Genomic DNA, 12,915 nt, shown 5'->3' on the forward strand with positions numbered 1-12,915 from the left:
TGCAGAGCTTCATTTTTTCACATGGAACGTTTGCCTGGCGAAAAGCACCTCTGAGCACATGCAGAGTGTGCTCCCCTTTGCCATCACCAATGGCCCATCCCTCCACCCTCAGAGGTCAGGGGGGCTTGTTCTGAGGTGCCCACCTGTCCAGAAACCCCTCTGTGCCACCCTCCCCTGCCCTCCCCCCGTTACCAGCTTGACGTAGCCCCTGGCGTCCAGCATCAAGTTCTCTGGCTTCAGGTCACGATACACGACCCCCTGGGCATGCAGGTAGTCCAGGGCCTCGACCACGCAGGCGGAGCAGAAGACGGCCACCGGCTCCGAGAAGCAGCGGCTGGAGGGGCGAGAGGAGGCGGAGCCACGCTCAGAGGCAGGACAGCTGCTTGGCATGCAGATGGCCTCAGGCGCCGTCCCCAGAGGCCCTGGGCAGGGCTGGGATCCCAGGAAGGCCATTGCTGCCAGTCTGTGTAGGCAATACTGAGCTTGGTGGAAGTAAGGCAGCTTTCTTGTTCCTGCTTAAACCAACCCTTTAATTCAGAACGAGGAGGACTAGAATCTTGCTTTGCCTTTAGCTGAATAGGCCAGCGACAGGGCAGCTGCTTTAGCATGCAAAAGGTCTCCAGCAGCTGCAGGCAGGGCTGGGAAAGGTTCTCTGAGTGAAGCTGCTGCAGATACTGAACTGGAGGGACTCAGAGTCTCGTAGAATTGGGGAGATGGGAGGTACCCAAAGGTCATCTATGCCAACCCCCGGAAATGCAAAGGATCTCCAATGGTGAAAGGTCAGTTCTTAGGATCAGGCATGATCAGTGTGGGATGTAATCCACTAGGAGCAGCCAAGTACAACATTCTGTATAATGCTAGAGAAGATATGCAAGGGAATGTTTGGTCCAGCCAGTCGAAACTTCCTGTTCCTCCTGGCTGGAGCATCCTTCCTTTGCATGTTGGTGCTGACCTTGAAAGCCCTAAATGGCCTCGGTCCAGTATATCTGAAGGAGCGTCTCCACCTCCATCGTTCAGCCGAGACACTGAGGTCCAGCACTGAGGGCCTTCTGGCAGTTCCCTCATTGCGAGAAGCTAAGCTACAGGGAACCAGGCAGAGGGCCTTCTCGGTGGTGGCACCTGCCCTGTGGAACACCCTCCCACCAGATGTCAAAGAGAACAACAACTACCAGACTTTTAGAAGACATCTGATGGCAGGCCTCTTTAGGGAAGCTTTTAATGTTTAATAGGTTATTGTATTTTAATATTCTGTTGGAAGCCGCCAGAGTGGCTGGGGAAACCCAGCCAGATGGGCGGGGTATAAATAATAAATTATAATTATTATAATTATTATTATGATAGAAGGTGGGCGTGACCTAACCTGTCCAGGTAACAAAAGGACAAGTCACACAGCACTCTCCCTCTTTTCCATCTTCCTTTCGCTGGATGAACTGCTGGCTGCCAGCCAAGCAGTCCCTCAGATCATCTCCCTTATGGGGTAAATCTGTTTTTATACGTTTGTAACTTTAAGCCTAAAGGCTGCCTTCAGGGATCACACTGTGCTCTGCCTGATCGTGAGTAAACTATCTTTTTATTGCTTATGAATAAGATTGTGGCATCTTTATTCTTTTAAGAGGGATTCAAGGGAACTTACCAGGAACGTACAATTTGATCTGAGACAGACTGAATTGTATACTAGTGAGAGGCTCACACGAGCCTGCAACCAGCTATCTGCTGTGCATGTAAAAAGGGGAATGTAAACTCTGCCAAGTAAAGGAACTTGCTAGTGCAAGTTAGGAAGGATATTCATTAACAATCTATCCTCTCCTACCACCCTGAACATTCCCACAATCAGGAGAGGTTAATAACTGTTAGCTCCATTATTGGGGCCACCAGGACTCCCTGCAAGGATGCCTTTGCTCTCCTCCCCAGACCCCTGCAAGAAACTCCCAGGGTTAAATCCAGCACTGTAATGCACCCCCAGGGCCCCTCCTGCCAATGGGGACAGCTTGGGGGCGTGGCCTTCTCCCCTGGGGGCGGGGCTTCTAGTGGCCAGGAGGTGGAGCTACTGCCCAGGACCCCCTCTGCCCTTCTATGGTTCCATTCTAGGATTTGCCCCAAGCAGCCTCCTTTCCGGTTCTCAGCCCCCACTATAGCTGTCAACTTACAGATTTGAAAATAAGGGACCAGCAGCCTCGAAAACAAGGGATCAGCAGCCAAAATAAGGGATTTTCCAAGGGGCACAGGTATATTCGACTTCTGAGCCCCTCTGAGCCAAAGGCAGAAAGCCCAGCCAGCAGCCAAACGAAGCCTCAAGCGGTGGTTCCCACAGCGCAGCAACCCGGCAAAGGGGATGCAGCAAGGAAAACCACCGTCACCTCTCTGCTGGGAAGCGCTGAGCAAAGGCGAGTCCCCAGGCAACGCGGCCGATTTGATCGGCACAAGGCACGCAAGCTCCACCCCCCAGTCGTTCTTAGACTCCTTATTGGATGAGCAACGCAGCCGAGCAACACAGTTGGAGCCTCCCTCCTCCCTGGCCAGCAGGGAGGGAGGGAGAGGAGCTGCTTCCTTGAAAACCCGGGAAATTTAAGGGACATCATCAGTAAGGCACAGCAGCGGGGCACGGCGCTGGGATAAGGGACTGTCCCACCAAATAAGGGACGCTTGACAGCTATGGCCCCCACCCGCCCGTTGGCATAGCCTGCCCCACATCCCCGCCCCTCCCTCTACCCCCACTTACGCCTCGCGCAGCTTGGCCCACAACTCGCCCCCCTGGCAAAACTCCAGCAGCAGGTAGACGTGGCGGCTGTCCCGGAAAGTGGCAAAAAGCCTGCAGGGGGGAGACCGATAGAAAAAAGACAGTCACGGGTCTGAGAAATTGCACAAAACAAATGAAATACTGTGAAAATCCCTGAAACAAGAAGTAATCGACTAGAAATATTATCTTGTGGAAATAAACTAAATAATAAGAAAAATCAAAAAGCTTAAGGAAAAAATTAGAATTGAACAAAGCCTTAACGGGATGCCAGCTACAAACCTCGTTTCACTGAACTATTCAGTTTCCTCAGAAGGAAAGAGAAAAATCATAAACTTTAAATGAACAAAATTCAAAAAAAGGGTAGAACCCCCCAAAATTCTGAAGTATTATAATCCTAGCTTGACCGAGGTGAAGCAAACGCAGTAATAAAGGACTGAGGACTCAAAAGTACAAATACTGAATTTACAAAAAAGGCTTGGAAACCTAAATGGCAAGTTTTAAACAAAGCCCAACTTGAAGAAAGCAAAGCACAGTAATAAAGGGTTGAGGACTCAGCTGTGAAAATTCCACTGCTGCCCCAGGAACCGGCAGATATAAAACACAATAAAAGACCCAACAGTAAAAGCTTCCCTAGACAGGGCTGCCTCCTAAAAGTCGTGCAGTTATTCATCTCCTTGACGTCATTTGACGGGAGGACCTCCTTGGGCCTGATCCAGCAGCCATGCCCTTCCTGTGGAACCTCCAGCTCCAGGGACAGTCTACCTGGATCCCGAGGTCCTTAGGGGTATTTGGCCACTGCGAGAACAGGAGGCTGGGCTGCCGCTGCAGGGATCGTCTGACGTCCCTCTCTGTGGACTCCGGGCCCCAGCCCCCCAGCCCTTGCCCCACCCTGGAGATGGGGAGTGGGAAGAGGAAGAGGAAGGCACCAGACCTGACGATGAAGGGGCAGCGGCTCTGCCGGAGGACCTTCTTCTCCATGAGGACGTGCTCCTGCTGCCGCTTCTGCACCACGTGGTCCTTCCGCAGGCGCTTGAGGGCGAAGAAGAGCTCCTGGCCCTCCTCCACGCGCCGGACCTGCGAGGTAGGCAGGGAGGGGAGAGAGGGGAGAAGTGGGGGGCTGCTGGCACAGTTCCATCGGCAGAGTGTGAGACTCTTAAATTCAGGGTTCAAGCCCCACGGAGGGCAAAAGATTCCTGCATTGGACCAGATTGCCCTTGTGGGGTCATCTAGAACTTTACAATTCTAGGATCCCATTGATCCCCTGCTGGTGAGGCTCGCTGACCTCCCGGAAAAGCAAAAAATTGACCTTTTCCTGTTAGGCAAAGATCATAAGATGACCTGGAAGGTCGCCAGATTCTGTGTAGGCGACCCAAACTAGTTTCATTAAGGAAATCCCCAAACTCAGTTCCATGGGTCATCTCTCTGCGGTAGCTTATCTTAAAGTTTTAAGTGTCTATATGCTTATCGCATTTATAAATTTTAAACTTATTGTTGTACATTGTTTTAAATGTTTGTTTTCCTTCTGGGATTGGACCCCTGAGTGTGTTTTATAAGCTGGTCTCTGACCGTAATAAATTATCAGAAAATTCTAGGATTCTTCAAGACTTGTTGGAAGATTCAGGATAGATGAAAGGAAGTCCTTCTTCACATGGCGAACTAGGGAACTCCCCGCTGCAGGAGGAAGGGAGGACCAACAACATGGATGGCTTTGGAGGAGGATGGGATAAATTCATAGAGGAAGAGAGGACTATCAATGGCCAGTAGCCAGGAGGCAGCCATGCTTGTGAATCCCAGTTGCTGGAAACCCCAGGAGGGCAGGGCGGCTCTTGAACCCAGGTCCTGCCGACAGGCGTCTGGTCGGCCCCTGAGAGAACAGGATGCTGGACCAGATGGACCACTGGGTGGATCCATCAAGCCCTTCTTAGGTTCTTTCTCTTGTCTCCGCCCTGGTGGTGGCACAGCCAGATCCCAGCAGGGCACTGAAGGTGGCATCGCCCAGGACGGGCATTTGGTGGAAGGATAAAGGAAGGAGCAGAATAAAAGATCTGTAGAGTCGGAAGGACCCTGAGGGTCATCCAGTCCACTAAGCAGGAGTCACAGCTGGAGAACCGCTGGCCAGATGCCCACCCAACCTCTGCTGGAAGCCCTCCAAGGAAGGAGTCCTTTGTATATCATTCTCTTTTACAATTTAGAATACTCACTTTTACATCCTTAAGATATCAGTGACTTCCCTTCTTCTCTTCCGTGGTTCATTTTACATACCATAAATCCCTGCATATTTTACAAAAACTACACCATTCACTATTCCATTATTGCACCCATCAAAACGTATTTACGTTGTTGAATTTATCTTAATGCTGTCAACTTTTTCAGCCGTACACAGTGATTTCCTATACAGTGGTACCTCTGGTTGCGAACGGGATCCATTCCAGAGGCCCATTCGCAACATGAATAGAACGCAACCCACAGCAGCGCGTCTGTGCACGCGCACATGCGGGTCATAATTCGCCACTTCTGTGCATGCGCATGATGTCATTTTGTGCATCTGCACATGTGCGAGCGGCGAAACTCGGAAGTAACCCTTTCCGGTACTTCCGGGTCGCCGCAGGATGCAACCTGAAAAAAGTATCATGAAGCGAACATAACATGAGTACATAACACTGTACATATGAAAAGGTTTTCCAATCTTCTCTAAATGTATGTTCTTCTTGTTCTCTTCTTCTATATGTTAAATCTGCAAGCTGCACATATTCCATCAGTTTAAGTTGCCAGTCTTCTCTAGTTGGGGCCTCACTCATTCTCCATTTCTGGGCTAACAAAACACGGGCCGCAGTAGTAGCATACATAAATAACCTTTTTTGACACCTGGGAATTTCAGTCTGAATTATCCCCAACAGAAAAGACTCAGTTTTTTTGGGGGGGGGAAGTACAGTGGTACCTCAGGTTAAGTACTTAATTCGTTCCGGAGGTCCGTACTTAACCTGAAGCACCACTTTAGCTAATGGGGCCTCCTGCTGCCGCCACATGATTTCTGTTCTCATCCTGAAGCAAAGTTCTTAACCTGAAGCACTATTTCTGGGTTAGCGGAGTCTGTAACCTGAAGCGTATGTAACCCGAGGTACCACTGTACTTTTAAACATTTTTTCCAATTCATTATTGATCATTTCCCAATACCGTGGTACCTCTGATTGAGAACAGAATCCATTCTGGAGCCCTGTTTGCAACATGAGCAGAACGCAACCCACGTCTGCGCGTCTGCGGGTTGCGACTTGCCGCTTCTGCACATGCGCGTGACATCATTTTGAGCGTATGCACATGCGCAAGCGGTGAAACCATTTCCGGTACTTCTCGGTCACTGCGGGACGCAACCTGAAAACGCTCAACCCGAAGCAAACACAACATGAGGTATGACTGTCCTCTTTTACCCGCATTCCTCCCCCAGGCCTTACCAGCTCCACGGTGCCAAAGCCCCCAGTGCCCAAGATGACTGGCTTCCCTCGCTGATCCCCATCTTCGTAGAAAACAGGTAGGAGGTCCTGGAGCTGCAGGGGGTTCTGAGCTCCCTCCAGGAAGGACCCCCTGGAGAGAGAGAGAGAGAGAGAGAGAGAGAGAGAGAGAGAGAGAGAGAGACTGGGTGCCCAGCAGCCACGAAATCTTGCTGGAGACTTTCCCTCCCTGGGGGGTGAAGATTCAGGTCCCTCCTCTGCGTGGGAAATGAGGAGGTCCCTCGCTCTCGTTGCCACCATGGCTAGCTGGAACAGCTATGCCCCTGACGCCCAGCCCCTGGGAAGGGCAGTTGCCAGTGCCCCTGCTTGTGGGCCCATCGCTGGCCCCTTGCCAAGCCCCTCCCCACGTCTGCCACCAGCCCTGCAGTGGCGCCCCAGAGTCAGAAGAGACACAGGAGCAGAGACAGCTCAGCAGAGCCAGGTCCCTTGAGCTCAACAGTGCTGACACCGGCTGGCAGCAATGCCAGGGCTTCAAGGTGCCTGTCTGCTTGGCCCGACCCGCAGATGCCGAGCTTGGCTGGAGGTCAGGATGAAAAACAGCTGCTCTGTCGCTTCCCTCCAGCAAGGGATCCCACCTTGCTGTGGAGGGGGTCTTTCAAAAACAGGCAACCCCAGAGGGCTGGCCACTAGCCAGGCAAGGGGAGGCACCTGCCCAGGCTCAGGAACATGGAGAGAAGGTGGCCAGGCAGGGGGAAGCTGCCCTGGCGCTGCCCACCTGGACAGAGGGCAAAGGGCCTGGCTGCTGCCCGGTAGAGTTGGAAGGGGTCCAAGGGGTCAATCTAGTCCAAAATGTGGGCTTCTTTCTTTCTCCGCATCTGGGCTCCCTGGACCACCACAGGGGCCCCCATCAGCCCTGATGCCCCCACCCAAACCGCAGGAGTTTGAGCACTGACCGTCTGGGCTCAGAGAAGGGGGGAGCCTCCTGCGCCGCCGTTTCCCTGCGGGGAGGGGGAAGAAAAGGCGAAATCAGCCAAATGAAAGGTCCCTTCCCAACCCTCCCAGCTCTTCCCAAACATGCGCCCCCAAACACCCCCAGGCCCAAAGGAGCCCCCCCCAAGCCACCCTTCCTAACTATTGGCGACTCTCTTCCCCCAGCCTCTTCCCGGGTCAAGCGAGTCGTCGTCCTCTAGGGCCCCAAAGAGCCTGCTCTGTCCCAATGGGGGTGAATGAGTACACAGGCAAAGTGCAGAAATCGGGTCACAGAATCATAGGAATGCAGAGTTGGGAGGGACCTCGGGGGGTCATCTAGTCCAGCCCCCTGCAATGCAGGAATGGGGCTCGAACCCACGTCCCTGAGATTAAGAGTCTCGTGCTCTACCGACCGAGGGTCACTTAAGCAGTTCTCAGATGGACTCTACCTCTTGGCAACATCCGCCCAAGGGACTGAGCCCATTCGTCTTGGCAGTGTGGTGTAGCGGTTAGAGCGCCAGACTAGAAGCTGGGAGAAACCAGGGTTCAAATCCCCATGAAGCTCAGGGGGGGTGACTTGGGCCAGTCTCTCAGCCTAACCTCCCTCACAGGGTCGTTGTGGGGATAAAATGAGGAAGGGGAGAGCCACGCGTGGCTCCTTGGAGGAGAAACTGGGATAGGAATGAGTTGCTCTGGGGTGCCACCACAGCTCAAGGGGCATGACAGGATCCTGGACTGGGGCATCAGGTGAACCCTTGGTTTAAGCAAGGAAGAGGAAGGACCTTGATGGGACCCCGCAGGCAGAGCCCACCCAATTCTGCAGGAGGAACCCCCATCCCAGGTCCTGCCTGAAGGACGGGGCAGCCGGAAAGGGGTCAGAGGCCCCAAACACCCCCTTGCACGGTATCGGAAGACCCTAAATGCAGACCTCACAACCCCGGGACTCAGTATCCACCATCTGAGAGAGTTCAACAGCCCAAGCCACATTCCCATCCACCTGACATAGTTGTATTAGATTCCGCAACAACAGAACATGGCAATGGGCCTCTGAGGACACATGGCAACTTGTGGAACAAGGCCTTTGTTTGAAAACCACATCGATTTGGAAATTAAACGCAATTAAACAGACATTTGGTGCTTCTGCTGGGAGTGGGTGGGATTGCTGAATATTGATTGTTGCTTCTTGTATAAATAAGGGAAAACAATAAAATACTGTATGTTTTGGGGGGGAGAACGAAGAGCAGGCAGGCAAGACGAGGCGCCTGCTGGAGGAGAGGGACTGGGAGCCACATCTTTCCGTCTCTCAAGCCCCCTTATTATTTTGCCTATTGAATGCTGGATGTTGCTTATGTAACCTTGGTATATTTCTAGTATTGAAACATGTTTTTTCGTATGCTATTGCATTTGCCATTGTGTTGTTTTGCTGTGTTATTACGAAATGGCTTCTTGCACGGTTTGGTTGTGTTTCTGATTCGCAATTTGAGCATGATTTTCAGCATCAAAGAAAATGAAAGAAAGAAAGAAAGAAAGAAAGAAAGAAAGAAAGAAAGAAAGAAAGAAAGAAAAAGGAACAGGTGCCAGAATCTCCTCCTGCAAAGTCTTGCTGAACCCCAAAGACAGGTTGTGTTTGCCTGCAGCTTCTACACACCGAGGGCCAGGGGACCCCAGATTTGGGTGGGGAGTGGTCTTGATACGGAGAGAGGAAGGAGGACAGGAATGCAACTCCTTCCTCATGGAAGCCCCTTTAAAGGGGAGCCACATACTTACGTCTCTTGGCTGCACATTGGGCTCAGTTCCTGAAAGTCCCTGTGGGAAAAGGAGAGAGAGGAGATGTCAGTTTGAGATCCGCTTGGAGGCCCACCTGGGCTCAGGTGCAGACCTGCCACCAGGAAGGCCAAAGGGGGCGCTGGTTCTCAGCTCCTTCCTGGCAGTCAGGGTTGAAGGCAAACGCTGATTTGGGAGTCCAGAGACCTTTGACCTTCAGTTTTCTGACTGAGTTTCAAACACCCATCCATGCAAATAGCTGAGAGCTGCGCCATTTGGGGAACTGCTATAAGCTCAGAGGCTCCCAAAGGTTTTCAAGCCCCCGTCCCCTTGGCTCCATAAACTCATCCCCGGTGCCCCCGACCCTATTAAAAAGCATTATCCAGAAGAACAGCAGTTTGCACGGCCCACTAAGGAAGGTACTAGCACAGTGGAATTCAAAGCAGTAACAATTAATTGCGCATTTATCGAAATCCCAATTCAAAGTACTTAATTTAACTCGACAAAACGGATGAACTCAGTTCCGTGATACCAGTTTTACAAAGCCTGGTACTCATTTAAACCTCCAGCGCCCGCCTGCTGCCCCCTTCCCTCCTAGCACCCCCCAGGGAATCCCCAGGGCGTGATACCATCCACTTTGGTGCACATGGATGAGGGACCCTCCTGAAATGTGAGGATGACCCCAAGCAGCCCCCTCGGCCCCTCCCTCCTCCCCACAGACAGGCTCAACCGGATCCTGGCTTACTCCTTGGCAATGGCAATGCATGTGACCTCCTCCTGGGCCCGGCAGCTGGCCGTCCGGCGGATGTTGCTGCAAGTGAGGAGAAGAAGCAGAGAAGGCCGTTCCCAGGGAGAGAAAAAGACAAGAATTAAGTCTACGCCAGGGATATTTTTAGGGGGGGGCGCTGTGGGTTAAACCACAGAGCCTAGGACTTGCCGATCAGAGGGTCGGCCGTTCGAATCCCCGCAACAGGGTGTGCTCCCGTTGCTTGGTCCCAGCTCCTGCCAACCTAGCAGTTCGAAAGCACGTCAAAGTGCAAGTAGATAAATAGGTACCGCTCCGGCGGGAAGGTAAACGGCATTTCCGTGCGCTGCTCTGGTTCGCCAGGAGCAGCTTACTCATGCTGGCCACATGACCCGGAAGCTGTACGCCGGCTCCCTCGGCCAGTAAAGCAAGATGAGCGCCGCAACCCCAGAGTCGGTCACGACTGCACCTAATGGTCAGGGGTCCCTTTACCTTTACCTGTGGCTTTATTCACAACTGCCTGCCAGGAAGGTGGGTCCTCTTCAAAACAGAGGGCCACCAACCCCCCTGCTTGACTGCTTACCGCAAAGGTTTTCAACAAGCCTCTGCACCTCTGCCATTTGCTTTCTCTACGCCTGACAGGCACATATAAGCATTCTGAAACACAGGCCAGTTGCTTCATCAGGCATCCTGGGTCATAAAGACAGAAGGAAGCTTGGATGTAGTTTGTGAATCTTTAGGTAGATCTTAAGGGCCAGGAAGAGAGTTCACAAGGAGATGGTATATACTGCCATCCTTCCACTCCTGTTTATGACCTCCGGGGTTTCCTAAAAGCATTCCTCCTTGTTTCCTATTTTCTTTACTCTGAACTACATATGCATGCTCAAATTAGCTCTTTGTGGTTTTAACTTTAACTTTGCCCCCATGTGGGGTTTTTTGAAATGCTCAGAGGAAATCTGATTGGTTCTTACAAACACTGTGTACAAAGTTCTTTTGTGAATAAAATGACCTGGGCCGAGGGGTGGAGGGGAATTATTATTATTGGCGCTTCCTCCCAGAGTCTTGCTGGTCAAGCCTCCTGTGTATTTTATTAACCAGAGTCCAATCCTTCCTTGCTTTGGGAACGCTACAACAGAGGCCAGAGTACCGGTATATTTCACCAGGGTTGCCAGCAGCACCCCTGATCATCATTTAGGGCACCCAAGGGTGCCAAGAAGGCACACGGGTTGAAAACCACTGGCTTACCGGATGAGGGACAGCTCCCCAAAGTGGTCCCCGGCCTTCAGGACTCGGATGTGCTCCTCTTTCCCCTCCACGCTCCTTGTCACCTCCACCTGCGGATCCCAGAGAGGACATGAAGGAGACTGGGCAGGTGCGTGGCTGGCCTCCCCAGCTCCCTGCTGCCCCATAGTCGGGGAGGGGGGCAGTCCTCTCCCCACCCGTCAGGTCGCCCTGGCATGGATGTGGCTGGCCAGGGACTGCCCTGGAGGTCACTGCAGGAGGCCTGGCTATCCTGCTGCTCTTTGGAAGGGACCTCCAAGGGTCATCCAGTCCAGCCCCCGAAATGCAGAGACTCTCGACCCTGCCAGAGCACACATGCAAGAGCCCAGCTGGGGCAGAGGCTGGGGGGGGGAGGTTCTGGGGCTCTTGAGAGGCACACCCTCAGCCCCACACATGTGGAAGGATGTCAGTGAAGTTGTGGGGGGGTGGCACTGGGCATTCCCTCTTCAAAAAACTCTGGGGTGGAGTGGGGGGGGGGGCAAGGACGAACTGGGACCCACCTGTCCACTGAGAATGAAGAAAAAGGTCCTCCCCTCGTCTCCTTCCTGGATGATCATTTCATCCTGGGCGAAGGTGCGCTGGAGGGGGCAGAGAAAGGGATGCTGCAACGGGGCACCAGTTTACCCAAAAGGTCGCCTCACCCCACTTGTGAGCCCCACTTGGCCGCTTCGATCGGTGGCACTGGAGCTGCCACAGGTGCCACGGAATACCCATTCCACCTTCGCAAGAGCCTGCGGAACTCCCTGCCCCTTGACGCTAAACAGACGCCTTCACTGTACTCCTTTTGACGCCTATTCTTGATTAGACAAAGTCACCCAGATGCAAATAAAGAACAAAAACAGAACAAATCAATAACTCCCGGTCCCCCACACACTTTAAAAAGGATATAGGATGTCAATCAGCCCAAGGCCTGGTTGAAGAGGAACGGTTTTGCCTGGTGTATAAAGAAGTTGCCAAGTGAGCTTCCCTGGGGAGAGCATTTCACACATGGGGAGCCACTGCAAAGAAGGCCCTGTTCTCGTGTTGCTGTGAATTTTTGTTGTTTTAGTGATTTAACTTTTGGTATTTTAAAGTATTGTTGTAGATTTTTCTGGATTTTAAAAATCTTTTTATAAACCGCTCTGAGGTTGTTTCCCCCCCCCCTTATTTCTTTTATGAAATGAAGAAATAGCTATGCACAGAGAGAGGGGAAGGAGAGGCAGAGTCTGTGTGCCCACTGCCCATCCGTCTTGGTACTGGAGACCACAAGCTGCAGAGCAGGGCACTGACCTCCCAGGCCAGGCCAGTAGCAGAGGCCCCCCCCGCACCCTACATTTGATGCCCAGAGCCAGATGGAGCAGCGGCTGAATCCTACTGGGCATCTGACAGTGGCAAAGGAGGCCCTGGACATGCCAAGGCCAGGCCTTCTGTGCCACCCCCCCTCTCCTCTGCCCACCCCCTGAAGCAACAGGCTCCTCCTGCCCAAGAGAAGGAGCAGCCCTTGTTACCTCCTCTGCAGAGTCCAGCAGCTGGGACAGGGCGGCATCTGACAGGCCTTGGAGAGGCTTCACCCTGGAAGAGAAAACAGAAATGCCCCGGATATCCCAGACGTGGAATCATAGAGTCGGAAGGGGCCCTCAGGGGTCATCTAGTCCAACCCGCTAGGACGCAGGAATCGCAACGAAAGAATCCCCCAGGCCAAAGGCAGCCTGCAAGCCCCAACACCAGGTGGGGTTGCCCAAATGTGGCGAGGAAACGCACTCGCCACATGCTCAGAGGTGCCCTCTCTTCACTGGGCAGTCTGTTCTCAAGCCCTAAAGGGAGCCCATCTGCCCTCAGGCCACTGGTTTGTCCTCTGTCCCCAGACCATCCCAGGCAGGCAGCAACCAGACCCCATGATGGGCGCTGCGGAAGAAGGAGGTGTGCGATTGTGGTTTTTTTTTTGAGAGAGAGAGAGAGGTTTCACAACAGGTTTGCCCAGAGAAGGGAGCACC

At 52.8% G+C, this 12,915-nt stretch overlaps 1 protein-coding gene across 3 annotated transcripts in view; it reads right to left on the bottom strand.

Annotated features, from left to right (window-relative positions):
• LOC308474544 (cGMP-dependent protein kinase 1-like) overlaps window positions 1-12,915 on the bottom strand; it is a 36,351-nt gene that overhangs the window by 7,184 nt on the left and 16,252 nt on the right. For all 3 annotated transcript variants that reach the window (XM_081000991.1, XM_081000990.1, XM_081000989.1), the window contains exons 7-16: window positions 12,430-12,493; window positions 11,443-11,520; window positions 10,907-10,995; window positions 9,662-9,727; window positions 8,920-8,958; window positions 7,137-7,181; window positions 6,187-6,316; window positions 3,669-3,811; window positions 2,720-2,809; window positions 193-334 (exon numbers count right to left, since the gene is read on the bottom strand). In XM_081000991.1, coding sequence (XP_080857117.1) covers window positions 193-334; window positions 2,720-2,809; window positions 3,669-3,811; window positions 6,187-6,316; window positions 7,137-7,181; window positions 8,920-8,958; window positions 9,662-9,727; window positions 10,907-10,995; window positions 11,443-11,520; window positions 12,430-12,493 — 886 coding nt within the window. The remainder of the gene's footprint in view (window positions 1-192; window positions 335-2,719; window positions 2,810-3,668; window positions 3,812-6,186; window positions 6,317-7,136; window positions 7,182-8,919; window positions 8,959-9,661; window positions 9,728-10,906; window positions 10,996-11,442; window positions 11,521-12,429; window positions 12,494-12,915) is intronic.

The sequence above is a fragment of the Podarcis pityusensis genome, assembly GCF_964106645.2.
Source record: "Podarcis pityusensis genome assembly, chromosome: 3".
NCBI classification, from domain to species: domain Eukaryota; kingdom Metazoa; phylum Chordata; class Lepidosauria; order Squamata; family Lacertidae; genus Podarcis; species Podarcis pityusensis.